At 40.6% G+C, this 26487-nt stretch overlaps 1 protein-coding gene across 1 annotated transcript in view; it reads left to right on the forward strand.

The window, feature by feature from the left end:
• Positions 1–26487, forward strand: part of PRKD2 (protein kinase D2) — a 397645-nt gene that overhangs the window by 201319 nt on the left and 169839 nt on the right. The window contains exon 2 of the mRNA XM_069207667.1: positions 23814–23952. Within this exon, the coding sequence (XP_069063768.1) occupies positions 23814–23952 (139 nt within the window). The remainder of the gene's footprint in view (positions 1–23813; positions 23953–26487) is intronic.

Below are 26487 nucleotides of genomic sequence, written 5' to 3' on the forward strand. Positions count from 1 at the left end.
AGTGCACAAGGCCATACACATTACTGAAGTGCGCTAGGTAGAATCTGGTGGCATAACCTTTCATTCTGGTTGAGACTCACTATTGGTAGATCTATTAACAGTGCCCTTTCATGCAGTCCATCTGAAGCTCATTGAAGGGCTGCACTAAATCCGAAGTGATCTTTCTTAATTTACTTTTCAAATTCTAATAGTAACATATCAGCTGATTACATCTTTCTTCTTTTCAGTGAGGTCAGCACTGAATTCCACAAAGTCCACAGTAACAGCGTCCCCGGACAAACATGCCACCCTGGTGAGAGGAGTTGGAGAAGGAGGGCAACAAGACACTGCAAATGAATAGGTTGGGTGGGTGATGTGAACAACTGATTGGACAGTTTATATCCTAGGGTACAACCATCCCTTGTTAGCCTGATAGATTTTGCGCTATAGACCTACCAAAACATACGTACATATGCATTGATCCACTGCCAACCAAGACACTCTTAACATCCAAGCTGTTTTTTTTATATATATATATATATAGAGAGACCTTGTATATTAATTTGGGATTCTGTTTAACTGTGTATTATAAGGAATTATAGCAACCCAAACCACATACGTAGTTCTCTGACTTAGTAAAGGTTCTCGATTTTTATAATTACCTACTTACTCACTAATTATTTGAAATTCTGGCTGTGTGTTTTTGGGGATACTTTACCCCTTGTATAAAATTATGCAGATTTTCAGAAGTCTCTGCCTAATCTTTATACGTAGTGCCCCTGCTCACTGAGAGGCAAAAGTGGCTGACCCTATAAATGGGCCACTGGAATTATGCAGCAGGGGAGGACCAATTTATGCAGCAAGAAAAGGCAAACTATGCAGCGTAATGCAACACATTTTGTGATATTACTTCATTATTTTATTTTTTTACTTGTTAACGCTATCTGAGCAAATGTTTGATCTCAGTACGTTTGCCACACAAATACAGCAATATGCAACAGGGATGTGACCAGTTCACCTTTGTGAAAGGCCTTCCACAGTGTGGCACATGCGCTGCAGAGTTTTAGTAACGTTTGATCAGGTTGAGGTTGAACAATAGTTTTTAGGTAAAATCTGCATACTCTTTAGCAGATGATTGATTGTGGCAAGTGTGGTAAGTCCATGATTAAGCAGAAAATACAGAGACATAATTCCAGTGGATCTACCCATAAACAATAAAGCTGAAAGTTTGTTTGGGAATTACAGGTTCCCACGTGTGTTGTTCTTAACTCTGATGATGTTACTCAGCTCACGCAAGCAACGTGAGGGCCTCAAGGGTCTCTGTATTCAGTGGTTTGCAAATGTGCTACAGTGCGGTGTCATGAAATTTTCAGACAATTTTGTGTTTGTTTTTCCAACTGCTGACTTCTTCAGTTGCCATGCCTAGGAAAGGAAACAGTGTTAAAACGTGCGGCAGAGCATGGAGAAACTCCTACTGGTCTGTTTGAGCGGAGTTGAATTGTGGCGTTTGTCGGATTTGTCCAGCAGATGACTTGGAGCCTTTTGAGACTTCGTATGTTTTCGTTCCAACATAATACCGAGAAATCAGTTCAACCTTTTCAATCGGAGGCATTTTCTAACTTTTTGTGATGCCAGTCAGTCCATACAGCTTTATTCAAATGATTAAAACCATAAAAGCACACCAGTATAACATTGTAATCTATAAATGAATATGCAACGTAAGAAAAACACACCACATGGTGTGTAAAAACATCGCCCGGTTAAATACAAGTGCAGAGAATACAAAAAGAAAATGTTGTATCAATAAAATCAACGCTCAATTAAATACATGTACAAGTAATCCAACATTAACAGCTCAGACCGTAGTCACAGCTAAGTGAAAGTAGACCCCTGTATTGCCCTTATGGGCCTCACCTTTTCCTGCATCTAATCACAGCCTTTTAAAAACTAGCAATGTAAAAGGAATCCCTTGCGCCCCCTAACATCTGGAGGTAAATCAGTGCAGGCCTGGATTAAACACAGACCCTCCCTTTTAAAAGTGGTAAACTGAACTGTTGACGTGCAACATAATACTGCCCACAAAACAAAATGGAGAGTATCTTGTAAAGAAAAATTATCACAGGTACATGGGCCCACACCCTCCAGTTTGTATATCCCCGGTGGGGTAGGGGCTAACAGCCAGTGCAAAAGATTTAGCCTAAGCCTAGTCAGAAGAAATCTATGGTAAGGTTTCATATTCCCAAGTAAGTAGGGCTCGATGGTGGGACAGGTTTTTAACACAATGATTTAATGTGCTGGCAGGGAATACTGCTGGCTTTCTCTAGGGCCAAGCAATGTCTAACAATTTTCTGGTTTAACTCCAGTACAGAATTCGCCCAGATCCTAATCCAAGGTACAAGTGGAGATAGTCACCTGGTCTGAGAGGTACACCATCCACAGTTCTTCGTGTACAACATATAAGGCAACTGATTGGGGCACCGAAATTAACCTACGCAACAAATTGTTTTCCACCATTTGTAAAACCCCACAATCCTTATATCCCCAAATCTCACTCCCGTAGCAGGCTATAGGCACACATTTTGCGTTATAATTCTTCAACGCACCCTGCAATGGTCTATTCCCCAGTCTCTTAGCAAAGTCAATGACTGCATCAGCAGGTCTTGACAAGGCATTTCTTTTTTGCTTTCCGGAGTGGGGCACAAGAGACCTTCTCTTCAAAGGAAACACCCAAATAAGAGAAGCTCGAGACTCTAAATATCTTGTTACTTCCACCATATAACTTTTTCAGGGTTCTATGGTTTGGTCTTATTGCCACTGTATGGGACTTGGTAAAGTTGGTGCTCTGATTCAACATATTCTTCAATTCAAATAGGCGTTCAATAAGCGTTGCAGACTGACTGCTGACCTGGCAAGCAGCACAGCATTGTCTGCATAGAGGAGGACCAATATAAACTGATTACCTGCCTGTGAAACATCACAACAAGCAGCACTATGGCTGGGGCCCAAATTATTAATATACAAAGTAAATAATAAGGGGGGCTAAAATGCAACCTTGTCTCCCTTCCCTCTGAACACTAAAAGCTGACGAAATGCACCCACTGTGGTTGTATCTAACAACAGCAGAGAGATTCAGGTGACGATCGTGCAGGAAGTTTACAATGTTATGATTCATCCCCATGGAAAGCAGGAGCGGCCACAGTTTTGACCTGTTAACTCGATCAGAAGTGGACGTTAAGTCCATGAAAGCCAAATGCAATGTCCCTCTCTTGGCTACTGTGTACTTTCCTATTAATAGGTGAAAATTAAGACATTGATCAATTGTGCTTTTCCCAGTCTGGAAGCCAAATTGTAAATTCGAAATTATATTAAGTTGATCCACCCAGTTAAGCAGTCTGGATAAAACTAATCTCCCTAAAACCTTAACTGTAGAATCAATAAGGGAGTTGGGCCTATAACTTCTTGGGTCAACTCGCGCCCTTTCCTTAAACACCGGGAGAAAGATGGACTGTGAGCAGGTCGAAGGAAACGATGAATTGCAGGCAGCATTAAAAACGTGTTAAGAGTTTAGCCCAGAACGAAAGGTTGGACTTATACAAGTGAGACGGGAACCCATCTGCACCTGGCGCCTTGACTTTGGACATACACAAAATAGCAAATTGCACTTCCTCCTCTGTAAAATTTAATTCACAATTACCCTTATTCGATGCCTGAGAAGGGGCATTTTTGTCGCCACATGGAGAATTGTAAATACCCTAGAAATGGACTACCCGTGCCCAGTTGGAATAGATCAGTCAATAGGAGAGTTAACAATGGCAGTAAAAAATGGGCTATTCATGATTTCCCAGAGCCTTGTTCTATTTTTTAATACATCTGCTTCCAAAGATCACACCAAGCACTTTCTTTAATTTCATTTTCGAGGGCTGCCAGGGTAAGCTTGTACGATTTCTAGCACATTCTTGTCCCTGGGCTCTTGTTTGAGTGCTTCTAACAACTTTTGATGGGCAACAGAGTACTCTCGATCAAACCATCTTTCACCAGTCTCCAAAGATCTATCAGGGGGCATCGTAAGGCTATTTGCTACTTGTTGGCAAATCTTGTGGCAAGCTCTTAAAAGATCTTCCACATTAGTGGCGCTGTCCAAACACAAGGCTAACTCCACTCCACCATCAGCTAGGAGGCCATTAATAAGGAGGTCCGGAACAACATTTGTCCACATTAGTCAACGGTCCTGGTCATGCTGAATGATCTGTAAATTCGATGGACCAGAAGCACATCACTGGTGCCCAAACAAGGGACAGAAATAGAGGGTTGTGATTGCTAAAGTGGTTCAATTTAACATTGAATGAGAAAACATGCCCACCTAGATAAGGAGAGATAACAATATAATCCTTAGTGAAGTTCACCCCTTTACCTGAAAAGGTTGTGATTTCCCTGTCATACTGCCCCCACCCCCTTCCCACCCACCCCCAAAAGCTGCAAATTAAAATCAGCAATGACTTCCTCTAGCATCGCCCTCTGCTGGGTATGTTCAAAGTGTCTACCCAGGTGGCTGACTACATCCAGATCATCGTAAAGTTTACACCCATTGTAAGATTGGTGCAAATTAAAAACCCCAGGAATTATAACCGAAAAAGGAGTGTTCTGTTTTCCCCAAAGTGATTCTAAAAAAAATTAAAGATACCACAAATGCTCGGTGGCGCTAACCCTCACAAAGGAATTGTAGAAATATAATATCAGTGTGTTTGGGGCTTTATTAAAGAACTACCAGAGCACCAAGAGGTTACTGGAACCAGCATCCACCTTTTGAGGGGAACAGGGAAGTTTTAATGAGATTATTGTGAGAAGACCCCCCTTTGGCCCTACTGACCAAGGAAGGCAAAGCAAGCTCAACAAAGGAAGTAAACCCATCCAAGAAAAAAGCAGGCTTGACATCCGAAGTTTCTTGTAAACATACAATGTTTTGGTCCAAAAGCACATTAACCGACCTTACATCCTCTTGCTTCCAATTCAGCCCTCCCATGTTCCAGCTAAGGAAATTTAAAGTATTAGACTGATTAACTATGCTTCGGGCAGGCTCAGGTGATGGGGGCTTCTCGCGCTCATCCAATCACGTGGATTGAGACTTTGCTATAGAAGAAACAATAAGTCTGTCATTTTGGTCCAAATTCATCGGGGATAGGTATTTGTTGGACACTTATAGTGGCAGTTTGGGTGCTTCTAACCTCCATTAGAGCGTAGTTCCCACTATTAAAGTGGAGGCAGGGTAACCGTTGACACCCTAAAAACATGGGGGGATAAATATAGCCCAAAATACCCTGAAGCCCATCGGCTGAGTGTTCACTGTACGACTCAACAGACGGCTTGCTTACCTCCACCTGGTCAAAATTCAAAACTTTGCAATCCTCCTCCACTGCTTTCTCAGTTGGGCCCACCCAGTCCACTTGTCTAGCCATGATGTGTGAAGACACTTGTGCCCCAGCACCGAACGTGTTTAACCACCAAAATCTAGCCCGACGTATAAGATCAGGAGTGGTCTCTCATCTTGTATCAGGAACAAAGGTGTTCAAGGTTAACTTGGTTGTTCGAGCTCTATGGGATGGAAAAATCAAAGAATGTTGTAGATGCGCCCTGTGAAAAAGGGAAATAATTGGGTTTTTGGTGACGGGATGCTCCTGGAACTTTCCACTTTAAGTTGGTGTTCACATTGTTAGAATTACAGCAGATTTCTTTGGATTTGGAGAGGTGCCGACCTCGCCACATTCCCTTGCACTCAGAGTGAACAGCTTTATGCTAACACTGAATCCCCATTTTAGAAGACTTCTTCTGGAGTCTTCATGATGATGACACCAACTATGCTCCATTCCCGAATCCTTTGAAACTTTTATTCTGTACTTTCCCATTTTAGCTTAGGACCTGAATTAGATGCCCTTAGATTTGTTTTTGTTTAGGAGAAGTAAACCAACATTTCTTTAAGGAATGTAAATTCCTGTTTCTTATTATCTGTATCATTGTGACTGGAATTTCGGTATGCCCTATGCTATTGAGACAGAATTCATTTGGTGTTTCAGCTTGCCGGTTCTGATTCTGTACCTTTATAATTTTATTTTAATTTGAACCTATATTGGATTGATTATTAATTTGTAATAAACCTACTAAACTTTCCATATTCCTGGTCCTTGTCGTCTGGCCAAATCGGATTCACGAAATTTAAATTGTAAATCTGTTGCTAACTCTTGCTTCCCAGCCAGCCAGAAGGTACATCGGATGGAGACAACCTTCTTCTTCCATGCATGCTCCTGCAACTTATTTCTTCTGCTATTATTTTTTAGTAATTTTTTTTAGTCACGTTGTGTGTTTTTAATAGTCTCTAGGCTCATTATTTTTTACGTATGCCCATTGTAGATGATGATGTGTTTCTGTTTTGCACCTTTAGTTGAGCCCTTTTGCCTGTCACGCTCACCTTACCCTCACACACGGGTAAAGTAACAATGAAGCACTAACATTTAAGGTCACAGTGCTAGAAACATAGATGCCCATGTAGTGGCTGCTTTCTACAAAGAGAAGCCAGAAAACTTGGTGTAATCAAGACTTTCCTGCTTAACCCAATTGCACGATTTTAAGCAATTGTTTTATTTCGCCGATCCACCTTTTCCTCCTTTTTCGTTATCATTGCATTTCAGTGCACCTTCAACTATCTGATTTCAGAATATTAGCTGCAGAAAGCTAATTAACTTTAGAAAAGATTAGCTTTATTTTGTTTGATTTAATGGACTATATTGCTCTAGATAACTGGGCCACACACAGGGTTCTCATGACAATTTTCTTGCCTACTAATTCGCTAATAGCTCAGTTGCGAGAGTAGGGGCAGAACGGTTCGAAGTTCACGTTTAAAACAATAACTTTTAATGAGTACTTCTCAGTGCAGTGCTAGAAGATGATGTAGTCATGTTGACATTTTCACATGCTAAAGAAATACACTTTTTGGCATTTTGAAAAGTATAATATTTTACGTGGTTTATTGCGTGATTTACATGACAAACATTGTTCAGGGCCTAGCTCGTGCATGGGCGCTAAGATCTGAGCCGGATCTGCGCTTGGCTCTGGCTTACACATTCGTTGGCTTGTTTACCTCTACTGGTTCAACCCCCTCTGGCAATATTGCACAAATTACCTCAGGAGTGTACTAGTCATTTGCTGCTGCTTTCTTGGCTCCCTTGCCTTATGTATTAAAGAGGGGATCCAGCTTCTTGCGCAGTCTCTTCTGTAATGCAGTTTCCTTCAGCACAAAATGTGCACCGGCGTGATTTTAAGCATCATTTGCATAGAGGATTTGCCCCATTGAGATGAGTGAACACTTTTGCCCTTGTCTTTGCATTGTATTGGTTCCCAGAGACCCTCGAGCATCACCACGTATCAAGAGCAATAGGTTCATGGATAAGACTACTGTGGGGGCGGTGCTCAGCCCTTCTCACTCCAACTGTCCACTTAACCAAGCACAAACACTCAACGTTCCAACCATACAGTGCCCTCACTCAGTGGCTAAGCAGCAGGGAACATTAAGACTGTGGAGAGAATGCATGAGATAGCAAGAAGCCACAACAAAGATGTAACATGATCACTTACTACTTTGCACCAAACTCGCACTTTATTCTTGTTTTGGGGTCTTTTTTTAAACCTGTTTTTAGACATCATGTGCAATTTTTATGTTGTTGGCAATCTAATACTTATTGAGCAGTGTCTCGGCAGTGGTGTGTTCAAACTACACCGATCTGTTTGTTTATTTTTTTATCCTGCCATAGAGTGTCTTTCTCCCGCCATCTTGGTGGTGGGAAGGGAGAGGTCAGCGGTCTAGTTGACAGACCTACGCATGTATTTATTTAACTGTGTGGGCACGCCGAAGGTAAGCCCACCTTTGCCTGTCTGTGCCCGCCATATGCCAGGACCCCTGCCCATTTCACCTCAGGTAATCGGGCTATGCTCATAAGACCTTAATAGCAATGGCACACACCAACTCGAAGAAGGATAAATCTGCTCTAGGGGCATCAGGGAATCCAGATGGCTGTTTCTGTGGTCCCATGTCTAACTGGGTAGGGTGGCTGGATGAGAAGCATTATAATGTTGCATGGTATGTTACTAACACTTATGGTCAAATTTGAAATGCCTTTATTTTAATGCAAAAACCCTACCCATGCACTGTTTGGAGAAATGGGACACAACCAACGGCGCCAAACCAGATATAGTTCTTATTTCTGAAACTTGGACTTAGATGTGCACTCCCCGAGGTCACAGCAGCAGTGCCAGCTAGCTGTAGGATTTTAAAATTAATTATGATTGAGAAGGCAAACCTGGGGGAGGGGTGTTGGGATCACAATTATTTTTAAAGGTTCTCATCTCTGTACTGGCAGAGTGCAGTATCCCGATGTAGGACTGCACGATTTTAGCATTTCTGCCTAAACTCACTTCATTGGCTGCCTGTTCAAAAGAGAGCTAAATTCAAGTTGTCATTTCCGCAAAGCTTTAAATGACACTGAAATGACTATTCTGAGTAGATGAGTGTTTTTATAAGCTTTTACAAGCTCTTCACTTGACTAATTTAGCATTGGTCAGCACTAAACACATAGGAAAAACTCAAATGGGCAGCTGCTCTTGCATCCATTTGGCTGATGTGCTCTGGAATTCATTGCCTATTGATTTTTGACAGACCTCAGAACATGCAAGTTACTGGAGGAGATTGAAGACCTGGTTATTTCCCCTATAATTTAGCGTGAGGCATGCTGCAAGGAAGTGGACGTTCTAGCCCCATGATATCCTTTCGGGGATAAATGTTGCACTCTATAAATAAATTAAATAAATAAATGTTATTCTATGGGAGAGATAGGTCTTGCATTAGTGAAAAACGAATTTAAGAGTTGTTCACTACCTAGCCATGTAAAACGTAAAAGGTATGTGTCCTGATTTTTAAATGCATTGCACCCAGCCTTCTAGGCTGTTGAGGACCTAGCTTGGGGTGACTTGTATGTATTGAAAAGGAAGGTTTGGGCCTGTCAAAAGGTTTACTTTGCCAGGTGGAAATTACATTTTAAAACTGCACAAACATGCTCTGCAGTGGCAGGCCCGAGACCTGTTTAAAGTGCTACATATGTGGGTGGCACAATTAGTGCTACAGGCTGCCCAGTAGCATTTAATTTAGAGGCTCTGGTCACAAGTTGTGCCACCTTACTAGGGACTTGCAAGTAAATTAAATATGCCAGTTTGGTATAAATCAATCTAACAAGTCTTAAGGAGAGCACAAGCACTTCAGCACTGGTTCGCAGTGGTAAAAAGCAGAGAGTCCTAAGGTGAACAAAAACTAATTAAGCAAACAAAATAGGAGGAGGGTGGCAAAAAGTCTGGGGATGACCCAGCAGAACGGGCCAAGTCCAACAGTATCATAGGGAGCACAGAGTTTCGAGACCTCTGAAAGTGCCAAGGAGTCTGTCAGGACACCAGCTTGCATACTTTTAATTAAAACCCTTTGCAAGTGCAGGCAACATGCCAACCAAGCAATGCTTGCATTCGAACATTAAATTAAAACATTTAGTTTCAAATAAATTGTCCTTGCCCTAGTTGGTTCTGGGATCCTTGTAGTTTAATGAGATCTCTGTAGGCAAAATGCTGTCTGGCATGCATCAATCAATCAATAAGAGCATTTGTAAAGTGCACTACTCACCCGTGAGGGTCTCAAGGCGGTGATGGGGCGAAAGGCGGGGGCCTACTGATTAAACAGCCGTGTCTTGGGGTGGGTGTCTCCTGAAGGTAAGTAGGTCCTGTGGCTGTCGCAGGTGGGTGGGAAGAGTGTTCCACGTCTTGGCGGCGAGGTGGGAGAACGATCTGCCACCAGTGGTCATTCTGTGGATGCGTGGGGTGGTGGTGAGGGCAAGGTCAGCGGAGCGAAGCTGTCGGATCGGGGTGTAGAACGAGAGCCCTCTATTGAGGTATTCTGGTCCAGTGTTGTGCAGTGCTTTGTGGGCGTGGGTGAGGAGTTTGAACGTGATTCTCTTGTTGACAGGGAGCCAGTGTAGGTCTCTCAGCTGGGCTATGATGTGGCAGTGGTGGGGGATGTCCAGGATGAGGTGTGCGGAGGCGTTCTGTATGTGTTGCAGTCTTTTTTGGAGCTTGGCCATGGTTCCTGCGTAGAGGGCATTGCCTTAGTCCAGTTTGCTGCTTACGAGGGCTTGGATGACCGTCCTACTGGTTTCAGTGGGGATCCATTTGTAGATCTGCCTAAGCATGCAGAGGGTGTTAAAGCAGGAGGAAGAGATGGCATTGACTTGCTGGGTCCTTGATAGTAATGAGTCCAGGATGATTCCCAGGTTGCATGCGTCATCAATGGGTGTCGGTACGGTTCCCAGTGTGGCAGGCCACCAGGAGTCAGGCCAGCATGAGCTCTTTAGTACCGATGAGGAGGCCTGAAAGTTCAGTAAGTGCATGTGAGGTGCTTACAAAACTTGACTCTAAGGTATTAAATGTTTTCTCTTGTCCATAAAACTACGCATTTTCGTGTACTTTTCTGTGCTAGTAAATCTCCTAGGGGCAGGGAGTGGCTTTCATATATTATACACTAGTTGTCCTATTCTATCTAGTACTGTCTCACAATTTTCCCTCACCTTCGCCTGTATTGAAGAGATTCATGTTCTACATGCTTAATCTTTGCAGCACCACTTGAGAAGAATGACCTGGAAATAATTGCCAGGTATTCTATAGAATTTGCAAAGCCCTTCATGTTTAGGATCTTTGTAAACTCAAGTTTCATCCTGTAGCCGTACAGTGTCTGGGCATTTGTACCAGACGTTGCTTGGTAGGAATGTTTTCCAGCACACATCGTTCTTTATTTGTATGCAATGAGGCATCAATCCAGGAGGTCGGGTGAGTGAGACTGGTGGACTGCAGCGAAGGTGCCCAGCCACCTTGATCTAAGATGACTATAGTGTTTATCTCTCTCCCGCAACATCCCTCTACAGATATTCCTTGTATGCCTCCTCTTCCTGACAATTACGTGTGAACAGAGTCTGGGCAATGTCACTGGCAGAGTGAAGGAAACAAGAACATTTGTCGAGGTTTGTAGCATTTTAAGCAAGCATTTATTTAGACAGAATGAATGAGTTTGTCCTTCAGTTTTGTCTAATACCAGATGCTGATAATCCTCATAATGTGTCCTGTTTGAAGGCTGAGAAACTACTCTGAAATACTCTTCTGCATTGGCACTTTCCCTTTCTATGATCGCATCCTTTTCAGTGTCTTTTTGATCCACCATTGAAAGACACTCAATGCTTCATACGCAGCGAATACTCAGTGAAGCAAGGAGCCATTTCTTTCCAGTTTCCCAAACAGTAACATCAAATGGCCAATCATTATGAATCATAATGTTTGCAACTTGCCCTAAGATCTGTTCTAAATGTCATAGGTCTTATGAGAGAGTTAGTTGCTAGAAGCCGTCCCACAACACTATCAACTATCTAGTTAATGGTAAAATATTTTTCTTCAACACTCGTACAGGTCCAGACATCATTCCAGAGTGTTTACACTAGCTTTTCCTGTTCCGGGTTTAGAGATGACTATAGATACAAGGTGTGCTATTTAAATGCAGACACCCATGATCTACTAGTTTCACATTAACAGACTCCTGTTTTTCTACTTCGTCCTCCAAAGTGCCTTGTGCCTTTATTGCAGGAAACGTGAAATATGAATATGAAATATAACACAACAACAGACACCTAGCAGAAAGCGCTACACAGCTGTACATAGTGAAAGAACATTGTAGGCTGAAATCTAATACTGACAGAAGCAAAGTGAAGTATTCACTTGAGGACAAAATGGAATAAGTAACTTGGAAGGGTTGCAGTTAAAGGCCAGTTCGTGTTTAGTAAGCGTGAACGAATTTATGACTTAAACACACAGGCTTGCTGGCACATAATTTGCTTTTTCAAATAGATTGTAACTTGATTAGACAATAGGTGCAGGAAATCTAGTCAGTTCAGACTATACAGAGGTTCACAATGATAAAGCACACATGCTGTTAAAACTGTATTTACCTTAAAGATGCATGCATTCAAGAAAGAAGAACGGTTAGTTTGTCTAGCACTGTTAAAGCGACAATGAAGAATGTGCAGTGAATTAGGTTAGAGTTTTGGGTTATGAGGTCACAGGTGATCTAATATTTTTCTGTTTTCAGTCTGTGGTTGACAAGTAAAAAATTATTTGGTGGTCTGCAACAAAGGATGTGCAGTGACAGACAAGCCTGGGTAGAGCAAAGAGTGTGAAGAAGAGTTTTGGTGGCCAGCAGCATCTGGGGTGGTTGTATGTTGCCAAGAGTATACAATTGAAATGACAGGACCAGGAAACATTGGAAATATCCTGAAAAAATCAAATGCTATATACAGTAACACATAATATCCACATTATGAACACAGGAGGGGAGAGAGGTAAAAGGGTGTGTGGTTAGAAGATTTCAATGTTAGAGGGCAGGAGGAGATGGTATCATGAAGAGTGAGTGAAAAGAGAAGAAAAGCTGGTAGTCATTGGCGTAAAGGTGGTAAGAAAGATCAAGGGTAGTGGTGTTTTCTGATAGGTTAGAAATGTAAAGAGAAGGTGGTTAAAGACTGACTCCTGTGGTCCTCGAAATTAAAATGAGAAGGATGAGAAATAAGCAATTAAAGAGAGTATGCACATTCAAAGATGTGGGACAAGAACAATAGGGAGCAGTGCCAGAATTACCAAGAGAAGATTGCGTACTGAGCAAGCTAGACTAAAGCATTGTGACAAAAGCAGTGGACAAGTCTAAGAGGATGAGATAAGAGGAATGTCTAGAGTGATTAGCAGAGTCAGCAAAAAGTTATTTCACTGAGCAGTTTTGTGTTCTAGAGTAATATTACCCGTTCACCTCAACGCATCTTCTTTTTAGGTTTTTGCAGTGTGCATGTCCTATCAGCGGAAGTTACTGTAATATGAAAAGGTTAAAAAGGGGGTTAGAGCCCACCTTTTACTTAGTGATACTTATAATTGGTTGGCTTCCACTTCTCTCTCGCGTTCTTTCTACTTACTGGGCATGCCACCTGCTTCCTGACAGCTGCTCACCTCATCCTGCAGTCTTCTCCGGGCTGCGTGCCTCTCCAGGTACATTTTTATTTTATTTATTTATTTTTTGGCTTTCTCCATGCACTCTTATGGAATGCATGGCACCCTTGCCGTCCATTTTACCCATACCACTTCTGACTATTTACCTGCCACCACCCAGCTGTTTGCCCCCCACCACCTCGTTTTCTGTTTCCCCTACAATCTGTCTTTTTGCCTCCCACCCATTGTTGTTTTACCTCCCTCCCTTTTGCCTCTATGGTAGCGTAGCTCTTATAATCAAAATTAACATGAAATGTTTATGAACTAATGCATAATAATGCCACATAGAAAATGTATTAATGTGTTTTATTAACGTGAGTCTGAAATGTGCCCACGGGGAGTGGCCGCGAATATATACGGGGACTAAGGTCGCCTAAACCGGTATAGACAATGGAACCACTGACTGGAGATGCGAGAGGACCACAAGAGTATGAAATCATACCGGACATGCTACCCGTTGAAGACATCAATCACAAGAACCAATAAACTACGTGAGAACTGTTATGAGGTGACAATTTTTATGGTACTACTGGAAATCCATTGGATGGAGATAGTGGGGTGCCAAACCTACCCATTTAGAAATTAGGGGACTGTACAACAGAAAAGGGATAAAAACCTTTGACACGAGGAGCCATTAGGAGATGCCATTGCGAATTTCTTGCTATTACCCAGACACTTTGTCACTCTGCCTAAAGACTTTTTTGTGTGTGACTCTTGAAACCATCCAAACCCTTACCTTGCCCGTTCTATACTTCTCCTCCTTATGAGGGAAGTGTCCCTACTTACCCCGTCTTGCTGAACTTTGCTGTGTTTCCTGGCTGATGGCGAATCAACTGATATCCTGAGGACGAAGACTGACTCTGTATGCTGACCCATTACGGAGGGTAACTATATGATGATGAAATTGTAATTGTCTGTTTGCCTTTCCTTTCTAGGTACCAACTGCTTCTTTTGACAGAGACCATAGTAAGGTGTTTTTCTACATTTGTGTTACCAAAATTGTTTTGCATGAAGCCCAACATGCTAATGCTAATGTTAACCTATGTTGATGTCGTGTTATGTTCTAATGTTCGTGATCTTTGCTTTGATGAAATCTTATTTGAGTTGCCATAATATGACAATGCTGATGTGTTTCATGGTTTGGAGACTAATAAATCTACTAGTAGAATTGTAATCAATAGGGAATAAACATCATAAAATCGTACTAAACTGGTGTGGTTATTCATGACTGAAAGGTCATGGTGGTTTCTGAGTCTTATTATTGTTATTGATTAATCTAATTGATGTGTTATGGTGAATATTGATGACGTTATTGACTTATTGATTGACATGTTGATTAGTTATCTCGTCTTAAGGTGTCTTCAATCAGGGTCAAAAGATTAATCGGCCTAAAACGAGTCCCAGAGTGAGTAAACTATCTAGTAAGGGACGCGTTAGCAGTTCCAACTCTTGCTGCGTTTTATTTCCCACTGCCAATGCTTATTTCCTATATCTCCCACCTGTCTTTCCCTGCCCACATTTTTGCTGCTAACATCAACTGCTGCATTTCCTGTATCAGCCTGCTCATTGCCTCCAGTACACAAAGTTGTGACATTTATGCCAAGTTTCATTTTTCAATTATTATTCTTAAGAAAGATCTGAAAGCGGGAAACATAAGAAAACAGACGTTTGAAGTTGTGACCCATTCAAAAAGGTGAACGACTGAAAAGTTGCTGCTTTAATAACACAAACATTACCCTTATTTTTTTCAGGAAGCTTCACTAATTGGGAAAATGAAGAAAATATGTCATTATACACAGCAAAGAATCCTAAAATAATTATCGTATCTTTGATGGGACTTTCTATTACTAAAATATTCCAAACTATTTAAAATCTCTTTGACCTAGATAGCCACCAAAATTAATTATGAAAATGTTGTCCCTTAAAAGATAATCAGAATTCCCCGGCCACATAGAGATGAAGTGAGATAAATGTTTTCTAGTTGTTGTACATCTTCTCGTACTACAGTGCAAAGATTGTTTTCTAGGTTTCTGAAATCTCTTATTTAAAAAAGTGCTTAGAACCAGCCCATTACGTACCTTTACTTATCATTGGATAGCTCCCATGTTGCACTCATGTCACTTTTCTTAACGTCAGCTGGCTCCCACGTCACCCCTGTTTCCTTGCTGGTCAGCGCTTCTTCCTCGCTTCCATCATTGTGTAGTGGACACAGGAAAAAGCAGAGACATATGCTAGATGAACGGTCATTCTTTTTAGATGTAATTTTCAGAATTGGAACAAGTTTCCCATTTCCACGGGAAGAAAATAGAGTGTCACATCTTTAGAATGCATTTCTATTCCCTTTTCAACTGAAACATAGGGTGTACTGTCACACCTTGATAACAAATTGGGCAGATACCCGCTTGTTTTATAATTCAACAAAATAATGCAATAAAAGAAACCAGAATACTAAGTGACATAGTTTCATCATGCTACAGCAAGATGCAGAATGAAGGGCGAAGCCTGTAAATTTATATCTCTTTGGAAAAACTTGATTTTACAAAATTTATAAATTAAAATAAAGTAAAGTTTTGCTAGATATACCTGTATTTTTAAACATTTTGCTGTATAAAAAATGTCATGTTGATATCTTAGCATTCCACAATTTCTTGTTTATGTGGCGCTGCAGTTTTTCCAGATTTGCCAAAACTTTGCTTTGATCTTCTTTTGATTTGGGTATACGTTCTGATGATGATTTTGCCTGCCGTTAAAGTAGAGTGATGTATTGAACGCAGTTGGCCATCAAGACTTAAATTCACCACTTGATATTTGTGTATTTGAAATGTTCACATCCCATAACATAACCTTGCCTTTCGGTTATTAAAAACATGGTATTTGGGATTTTGAATAAAAGTGTCTTATTCTTACAACATTCCATGTTCTTGTTTAGGAATGTGGTTTCCAGGTAGTTTAGATTTAAACTTCATTATTAGGAGTATTATTGATTGAGCTGCAGTGTTTATGGCCTGGAGTGAAAACCGTTGAAGGTTTTCCCAGATTGCTAGTTGATGCCAGCACTTTCAGATGTTCATGGAGAGTGTGTTTAATTTGGCAATTACATTTTAAGCCTGCCATTTGTTAAGTTTGTACAATATTCTTTCAGAAGTGTCAGCCACTTATTCATCAAGGACACTGATGATCAGTTGGAGCATTCCTCCTCTATCCATGTCATTTCCAGACTCGAGGTCATCTGACCCTGCCCCCGTTAATCCTGAAGACTCATGTTACCAAATTGATGCAATGTACTGCAGGATTATAGCTTCATATGTTCTTCAACCTAATTGTAAAGGGGTCGATCATACATTGATGTTGTGAGACCTTCAATTAAAGACCTCAGTGTTTTAGATATTGATTCAAAAGGAATCTATCAACACCATCTGCGATGTTGTGGTGAAGATACACATTCATATTGATATTTCTGAGTTACATGGCCACTACCCTACTTTTATTGAAGGAATTATTTGAGACATACAGAGAACAGGAAGAGGCACAAGACAATTCAGTTTGAAGAGTTTGAAGATATTGGCTCTTATAGTGAGTTCCTTGGAAGATCATCGGGTTTCAGTACCATTGTACTGGGATATTCACCTGCTGATGATTTGTTACAAGAGTATCCTAAGCTGTTTATGTCACCTGAAGCTGTTGTATTGTTAAACAAATTAACAGAGCAACTTACACTGGCTGCTCTGTGATGGTTGTCATAGTTGAATCCCCAGTGTGTCGAAGGTCCTTCTGCACCAGTTTTTGTGATGGGCACCAATTGTCTCCCTTCAATGGTAGTCTAGTGTCATGGGGCCATTCTTCAGAACTTTTTTGTGAATGATTATACTCTGCAGATGAAAACTGTACATCGGTACATGGCTCAGTTGTAGAGAATATCTATCGACAAGTCAATTGGGTAGCAAAGTCTGTTTTATACCACCTCTTCCGTTTGGCTCAGTTAACCTGACAGCACTTCTGCTTGGATCTGACAAAAGTTAATTGAACCAAACTAGTGGGTTTACTTCTCAAAGACAAATATTTAGAAGTGGTGGTTGCACTACGAGAAAGTGGGTTTACTTTTAATCATGGCATCTGTGTAGCATTGGTTGCTAGACACATTGATTAATAACCCTTATATGAGATTCCTGATAGAGACCTTTGGGTTTCATGCCTGGGGGACAAACCTGCTTCATTGATATGACATGAAACATAATTGATCCAATTTGCTGTACCATCTGACAAAACACTACAGAGGAGAACAACAGAGATAAATGCTACAGGAGGAAAGAGAGATTTCCTTTATTAAAACCTTTCTATACTTCACAGGAACCAAAGCCTAGCATCTTTTAAGCACATTTTAGCAAGCCTAGTGAGAGTCACCTTCCCACAGTCAAGGGCCCCAAGTAGGCAGTGATCCTTTACCTTCCAGAAATAACTCTGCCTTTTCTGATGGGAATAAGAGTGACTGGAGAATGCTACTTGAAAAGTAAGCACCAGTAGGAAAATCCACCAAAGAATTAAATCCTTTTGGCACTAGTTCTTTTGCTTGAACTATTTCTCAAAACAGTTTTAAGTCTTGGTTAAACAGTGCATGCTCTGTCTCTTTGAGACATACTGGTAACAATCAGTGGGCTGGAGCCTGCCCACATGCTTACCATATGTTCATTTCTATGTTGCTCTAGTATCGTTCGTTCATGTTCACCCACAGCATGAATGCGTAATGTCTGTCCTGTGTTTAGCCCTCCCCTAGAGCATGCACCAAGTGCTTGTCCATTCACAGCTTTTGTTTTGGGAGGTACTTTTTTCTTTGTTGTAGAACACTCCATATGTGTTTTAACTCACTATGTCTCCTCCCACCAGCCCCCCAACCCTTGCTTCTTTCCCTCTGTAGATTGTGCAGTAATGTGTAAGTAATCAAGTTCTCATTTTAATGTGCAGGTTGTTCTTGTGGTACGCTATGTAAATACAGAAAATCCTGAATTTAGCTGCAACATCTGCTACAAAACACATTAATCAGCCCCGCTGACTGAGCACTGCACACACTTAACACATACTTGCAACACAGCAATGAGTGCAATATGGAGCACTTTTCCTGATCTCACAGGAGTTTATATGTAACTCTTGCAATCTCGTTAAATAAGGTGTAGAGGACTTTCTACATTCATAGCCATACAGCATGTGGAAGGTAAAATGTTTACACAGGTTCTGCCTTGCAAAGGTGATCTTATCGGCTGACATGGCATAACCAAGGGTTTAAGGTGACAGACAGAGCATCAGTAAATTCAGTGCAGAGCTTGTTGTTCATTGTTGATGTTTTAACACATTCCAGTTCTGCATAATTTGTTTAGCACTTCTGCGTCCCATAACAACCAATTCCACAACTGAATAAATTCTTGAAGATGTCTGTGATCTACGATTGGAGCATTGGGGGCCCCTTAGCCAATGCTAGGGCACTGTAGAAATCTGAAGTGCTCTTTATCTCTGGAACTACCATGTGCATCCCTCTGAGCAGTTTTTTGGCCTTGACTAGGCAGCACATCTGCTGTCCCTTCAAGGCCTGTTCTTAACAATCAGTGGGCTAATGCCTGCCCAAAGGCTTACTATATTTTTTGCTTCTGTGCCACTCTCACTAGACAGCACATACAATAATAGTAAAACACATCCACATCCACTACGCCGATAGTAGAGACTGGAAAGCAGATACATTTAAATATTTAATAGAGGAGTCAATTGGTCTGAGCATTGATGAAGAGCTATATGTACATGTACGAAATATGTTATTAGCTCCTCTCTCTAAGTAGTGATAACCTTGTGGCTTATTTGTTTATTAACAATTGGTTTTAGTGTTTTTTTCTTGTTTTCAGTTATCTTGTTTTTCTGTGAGGGAATAAAAATACTGGATGAAAGATGTCAATATTTGTTAGTTTTCTATTAACTTCTTTTCTCACCATCATATCACTATATGTAACCTGGGCTAAGAATGAGTGCAGTGCCCACTCGAGCTTGATTGTACTACTGATTCAGGTGTCTACTGATAATTATGTTCCAAGATTAAATTTATAACAAGGTATGTTTTGATGAATTTTGCGAGTGGTAATTAGATAGTCATTTGACACTGAAGGGTGTTTTTGGAATATCATACCTGTATATTTTGTACATCGAGTTTACTGACGCTAAAATATTACTCATCCTGTTTGATTCTTTTATGAAATGATAATCACCTATTTGATAACAGATGAATAAATGAGAATACTATTGTGAGATACTAGTATTTTTTTCTAAGAGGTATCAAAATGGCACTTGCTATCGTGTGCAAGGCAGCATGTTAGATGAAGTGTGTTGAGCTTATGTTACACCACAACATCTAATAAAGTTTTCACACAACACTTGAAGTGGGCTGGCACCTTTCTTGGGTTCAACGGAGACGAGTCTTCTTATACATATTTTTACTATTACCTACTGGCAGTTGCCAGTAGGTAGTTATAGTTAGGACCTAGTTTCCATAGGAAGAGCATTTTTTACTTGGCTATATCTTTGGCGCCGTTTGTCAAATCTTCATGAAATTCCCCAAAAAGTGTCAAGCTGGGTCTTGCTGTGCATGGAAAGTTTTGGGGTGATCTGTCTAGCGTGGGCCAAGAAGTAGGTGGAGGGCAGGGTTCAAAAAAAGCATTTACCATGTTAATTTCCCTAGCGATTTTAGACCTGACTACAGCATGAACTGCTGGACGGAATTACACCAAATATGGCAGAAAGGTAGCTCTGTGCCCAGAAAGCACACTTTTTGTTATTTGGTGTAAATCCATTCACTAGTTTTTGAGAAATTAAGAAATCCAAATTTGTAAATCTTGGGTTGGAACACATTTTCGAAAACTCCAGATCTTGTGCAGTGATCTGATTTGCTGCCAACACTTCAACCAGAAAGTGTGGCCAGCCATTGGGGGACACGGCTTCAATCGAGCCCAAAATTCAAAATAATAATAAAAAAAAGAAAAGAGGGCAGGGTACGAATACACTAACCCCCTAGCATTATTCCTGGGGTGCCCCTGTGACCCCACAAGGGTAAAAAAAAAAAAAAGCATTTTTTTAAAATTGCAGTTAAATTTGTTAATATTTGCAAATGTTGCTGTGAATAAAAAAAAAAAAAAAGAAATATAGTGCTGTTTCCCACACTTGTTTTTAATGTATCGCCTGGATGATCCAGATCCCGGAGGCATGTCCATTTTTTTTTAAACAAATGGAGCTGTTTGGAAATAAATATGTAAGGGGGGATGGGGGGGGGGGGCTATGCGGATCTCCTGGGCCCTGGGGACCACCACTCCCTGGGGCTTTGTAAAAAAAAAAAAAAAAAAGAGGGGGGCTGCATGGACTTCCCTACTGGAGCTTTCAGAAGCCCTGGGATCACCACCTCCCTAGGGTGAAATTGAAAATGAAGAAGGGGTCCCTGGGGAGCAACACCTCCCTAGGACCATTTATTCATGTAAAAAGTGGTAGAGGGACCAGCCCCCTCCAACACCTGCCACCCCCCTCCCCCAATCTCCTGGGCCCTGTATGGCCTCTGGGGACCACTGCCTTCCTGGGGCTGGCCTGTGCACAACAAAGGAGGGGGGTCGCTGGCCCCCCTCCTGGAGCTATTTATGGCCTTGAGGACTGCCACCCCCAGGGAGGCTCCTGCTATCTCCCAAGATGCACACCCTCGGGAGATAGCTGTTTGCTTTTGCTTGGCGTGAGCTGTGACAGTTCCTGCCAAACAAAAGCAAACACTCTCCTTTCAGCAAGCAGGAGCTGTCTAAATGGTCTAATTCTCGCCCTTCCCATGAACTGCTAATTACGTCATATATTGCATAATATATAGCATCATCTATGACATCATCAATAATATATCTGCAATATTTGCAGTAAAATTATTGAAGAGAAAATTGTACATGGCAGAGGCGCGCGTTATAGTTACCTTAGGGCACGAGTTAGTTATTTGAAATACCTTTAACTCTAACTGCTCAATGTCTTTTTGTGCATTTGAAAAGTGAGGCGAACTATAATGTCCCTGTTAGCTTTGTTTTTTAAGTGAATTTCTATGTGTTCTTTTAATCCTATTTCCTAACTATTTTGTCCCTGTAACCTTTGTTTTTTTCCAGTGAAAAAATATATATATTAAAAAAAAAAACCTTCTGGCAGTCACCACTAGGTAGTTATAGTTAGGACCATGTTTCCATTGAAAACGTATTATATGGCAAGCCTATATCTTTGGCGCCGGTAGACGAATCTTCACAAAATGTTTAAAAAAAAAAAAAAAAAAAGTATTATACTGAATCTTGTTTACATGGGAAGTTTTGGGGCGATACGTCAAGCAGGGGCTGAGAAAAAGGATTGGTTAGGGGGGGGGTTCCCAATAAAATCCCCATATATGGGGATTTTAGACATGACTGCAGCACAAACTGCTGGATGGAATAATACCAAATTTTGCAGGCAGGCAACTCTTGGTCCTGAAAGAGTACCTTTTGTTAATTGGTGTGAATCTGTTTAGTAGTTTTTGAGATATTAAAAGAAAAATAAATATAGCTATCTAGAGGTGCAAAGGTTTTTCAAATAATAACAAGCCTGTGCAGAGATGTGCAAAGCTCTGTTACGCTGCTAGCACTTAAATAAGAAAGTGTTGGCAGCCATCTTGGGACTGAAAAGGGGTCAAGGTATGGACGCCCTGGCCCCTTAGCTGTGGTGCTGGTGCCAGGGCAAAAAGGCACTTAAAAACAAATTGCAGGGAATTCATGATGAATTTGCGGCCAAAATTAACAAACAAAAAAATCTTTTTCTCCTGCGCTTATTTTACTAAAGCCCCTGGGTGGACCAGGTCCTGGGGCAAATACGCGTGCAGAGAAACAAATAAAAAACATTGACCTGCAAGCAGAGAGCTACTTTTTTAAGCAGCTCCCTGGTTGTGGGAGTAATGCCGCCTTTCACAGGAAGCGGAGAGCTGGCTAGGACCACTGAGGCCTTGAGGCTCCCCCCGCAGTTCAGAGAGAGAGAAAGATTGTCATTGACGTTATTGTATGGAGAAACCATTGCAAAGTGTCACACCAGAAAGATGTTTGGTTCAAACCTTATAGTTAAGTTTAAAAAAAAAAAGAAAACAAAAGTCACTGATGGCCTACTGGTAAAGCTATTGGACTGTCACTCAGTAGGTTGAAAGTTCAAGTCCTGGTATCTCATGCAGCGTGTCTGTTTATTTACTAGTTTTTTTTAATGTTAGACTTTGTTAGTGATATAATGTTTAAGTCTTTTCCACCAAAATAATTGGCCTGAATGTCAGCTATGTCTGGATGCTATACACTAAGGACTCATCTATGGGCTAGTGGTTGAAGTCTCTGACCCTCACACTGAAGGTTGAGGGTTCCAGACGTAGTGTGTTTCTGTTCGTTTGCCTAATTTAATTTCTTTTCAACTTCAACCGTTTCAGGTATATACTGAAAAGGGACCTCATTCTTTTTTCTTGACATTTACATTTTTCGTTTCAATTTCTTCTACAATGTATCATTCTAACTTGAGAAGGTTACAGGGTTGTTGTAGTTAGATTCTGGATTAACTTCAGCAGAAATAGTTATTTCAACTATAACTCATGCCCTAAGGTACCCTTTCCATGCACTGCTAATTACCCCATAAATTACAGCACTCATGACATCTTTGATAACTTCATTGATAATATCACTGCAACATCTGCTGTAAATGTATTGATGAGAACTGTGCATGGTGGTGGCGCGAGTTAGTTACCTGAGGGCGCAAGTTATAGTCACTTGAAATAACTCGTAACTATAACTGCTGAATTTCTCAGGTTTTGTCAGAATAAATTCCTAACTATAACGTCCCTGTAACCTTTGTTTTTTAAGTGAATATATATATATATATATATATATATATATATGTATATGTGTTTATATATATATAGCTATATATATCGAAAGATATGTATATGTAATATGGATGCAGGCATGCCAGTGAGAGAGTTTTCTGTGTGATTTCTTTTTTGTTGTTGAATCGAATCATCACATTTCTAAATTATAAACAGATTGTTTTTTTTGTCTCCCCTCTTTCTCTTTTAATTTCTCCCATTTTCCCGTTTGCTCTTTATTCTTCTATTGATACCTTATGTCCTCTACGAAATGCTTGGCTCTACCACTGTAACTTTTCTTCCATTGTACTGCTCCCACCTTCCCTTACTCTGACGTTATTTCCCCCTGATTGAATTCCCTGTCTTTTCTACCCTCTTCCTGTTCTTCTGTCTCCCCCCCCCGCTTCACAATCTCTATGTATCTTCACACATAATCAATTATCTCATCTCTCTTACTCTCACCTCTCTCACAAACCTTTTTTGTGTCTCACGCTATTTATTTTTTCTATTCATTCTCCTTAACTGGCTTCAACACCCCATTACTTTTAACTGTCTTCTATTCCTACTTTTTCCTTCTTCTCTTTTCTTCTAATTTTGCCAATTTCATTCCTATTTGTGTGGCTCTTATTTTCACTCCTTTTTGCTTGTTTATTTTGCCCTATTTTTTTCTGTTTTCTCTTTTTCTCTTTTGTCCCCTGCATCACTTATGTTCTGTTCTTCTCTTTTCCCATACTTACGTTCCACACATCTCCTCTGCCCCATCCGTTTACTTCCTCTGCAGTTCCCAGAGTGTGGATTCTATGGTCTCTATGAGAAGATTCTTCTATTTAAACATGATCCGACATCGAATAACATCCTGCAGCTCGTACGATCCACTGGGGACATCCAGGAAGGTGACCTGGTGGAGGTGGTACTTTCAGGTAAAATAACTTTTGTAATTGAGGTGTAGTGAAGAAATGTTTTGGAAGAAATTGGATTTAAAGTCTGGTGTACTTAATCAATTTGCAAGATGAAATTTGTTGGACCCCCTTGACAACAGACTGCCAAATTTAGAGACAAACTGCTGGCCCAACAGTGATCTGTGTGCCTTGATATGAACCGTTGTCCTGGCAGTTCCTGTCAAGGTACAAAACGTTTGATGGATGGCCACTGTCTGTTTTGATCACCGTCCACCAAAGTCTCCCAAACTGGGAGCTTGTTGTAGAGTTTGTTATTGAAAAATAAAAACTAACGACTCCACATCCAGGGAGTATTTTTCCTTTTCGTATGGCTCAGTATTTTTTTCCCTCTGTCCCTCAATGCTAGTCTTTACCTGGCGATGAGGGACAGAAAAAAATGACATTGCTCTGTTCATCCTGAATAGGGCAGGCTGTTTAATGCACGTCCTCTGAACTCTCTTGTGTGTTGGAAGACGCTTTCCATCGACTGAGCCAAAGGGTTCTCCATCGACAAGAAGGTTGTGGTTTGTCTGAACGTAAGAACGGTGGATGGATCATCATCACTTTGGTGGACAGGGTGCTACATAGCATTTGTGATAGAGTACCCTGTCAGTCAAACTTTAGATTTGGCCCTGTGAATTTGCATACAAATTGTACCAACCCATTAAAAAAATGAAGATATACACTTGATTGATGCACTGCTCTCAGCTGAGAAAGATGATTCCAAGAGATTGGGCACCCTAGTGGTGGTTACTGCGTCACACAGTGTGTCTGAAGTGAAGACGTGTGTCAAGGGAAGGGACATCATGTAGCACGTCTTTCAGGATCGGGGAAGGGACCTGGCAGAGTTAGTCCTGTCTGCCCTTCTGGCGAGTTGACAAAGAACAGGTATTCTCAGTCAGAAAGTGGAGGAGCAATAAAAACACCTTTAAATCTTGTTCTTGTATGTCACAAATGCTCTGTGTTTACAGACAGAGTCAATTTGTCTTACAATTAATTTTCCTTCCGACTGTAGAGTTCCAGGATTTTGTACAGTGAACTGTCTGACCTGCTGTTTAGAGTGTGAAAAAAAAGGCTATAGGGTGTCAGGTCAACTGTACAAACATTTCACAATGTATTTCAGTAGTTTTATTGTACTTGTGTGATGAAAAGAAGGAATATTTTAATAGGATGAAAACAAATCAGAATACTTTACATGTTGATGTGCAAACGATTTCTGAAACCCAATTTTCACAGATTGTTATGTATATAGTTTTATCAGTAAAGCTGCACGTTAGTGGAAAGTGTTTTGGAGATTTCTTGGGAATTTACTGCGTAGAATAGTATGCTACCACCAGTTTAGCAATATATTTATTAAAAGTGAGTGTTTAAACCAACTGAGAAACACTCCTGCCCTGATGGCAATGCTACTAGTAAAGTAAAAGCAAGTCATGGGTCATGTGTCCCCTATATGTGGGCTAGATTCTTGTGATAAAAGGAGAAAACTTAAGTTTATTTAATCAAACAAAATAGTTTTTTTGTACAGCACACTTGCTGACCTCACATATTTGAAGGTTCAATCATATGTGGGAATGAAGAAAAAGGAGACTCTGTAAACTATTTGAGATCCGTTTACTCATCAAGTACATTGCAGTTAGGTCGAGTAGGTTGTTTAAGTTACTTGACCTGCAGGTCTAGTAATATTTTTATGATTTTTCGAGGTCTGCTCTTCTTTATAGAGGCAGTAGATGAAGCCAGCTCATAGTAAATGAGATATTATGATGTGATAAGGATACACCCCCCTTCTGAATGTTTAAACTCAACTTGATGTTAGCCTAGAGTTTACCTATTGGAGGTACTGTTTTTAAACAACTTTATTGATGTTGTTTTTGGACTATCAGTGCATTGCAAGCCCTCCAGACACTTCTGATGAGCAAGAAAGATATTTCAGAGCTTGATATTATGACTTGTGAATATAATCATTTTTATTTATGTAACATTGTTTTGATCATTGATGGTTAATCTAGAATATTTAGTGTGTGTATGTATGTGTGTGTATATATATATATATATATATATATATATATATATATATATGTATACACACACACACACACAGAAACACACACACTAAATAGAATACTGAGTGTAACCAACTGCAACAGCATTATGAGACATAGCATTGTGTAAGGGATCAGGAGATCAATTGGTAGAACCTATGAGGGTGTGACTGCATCAGTAGTTCTACAAATCTAGGGGTGTGCAAAATTCTTGTAATTTGCTTTTGCAAAATTACACAAAATTTCAGCAAAATTATGTGAACAATTTGTGCTATAGTCTAGTGTGGTATGCGTCCTCACATCAAATTTGGCACAAGGATGCATTTAAACAAGGCGCCATGAACAACAGCCCCTCGCTTTCTCTTTGCGATTGTTCATTGTTATTTTTTACTGCGAATGGCACTTTTTGCTGTAAATATTTACTGCGAATGATGCATAATTATGTGAAGTGGCATATTGGTGTAATTTGAAGAATATT

Source organism: Pleurodeles waltl, chromosome 9, assembly GCF_031143425.1.
Source record: "Pleurodeles waltl isolate 20211129_DDA chromosome 9, aPleWal1.hap1.20221129, whole genome shotgun sequence".
NCBI lineage: Eukaryota > Metazoa > Chordata > Amphibia > Caudata > Salamandridae > Pleurodeles > Pleurodeles waltl.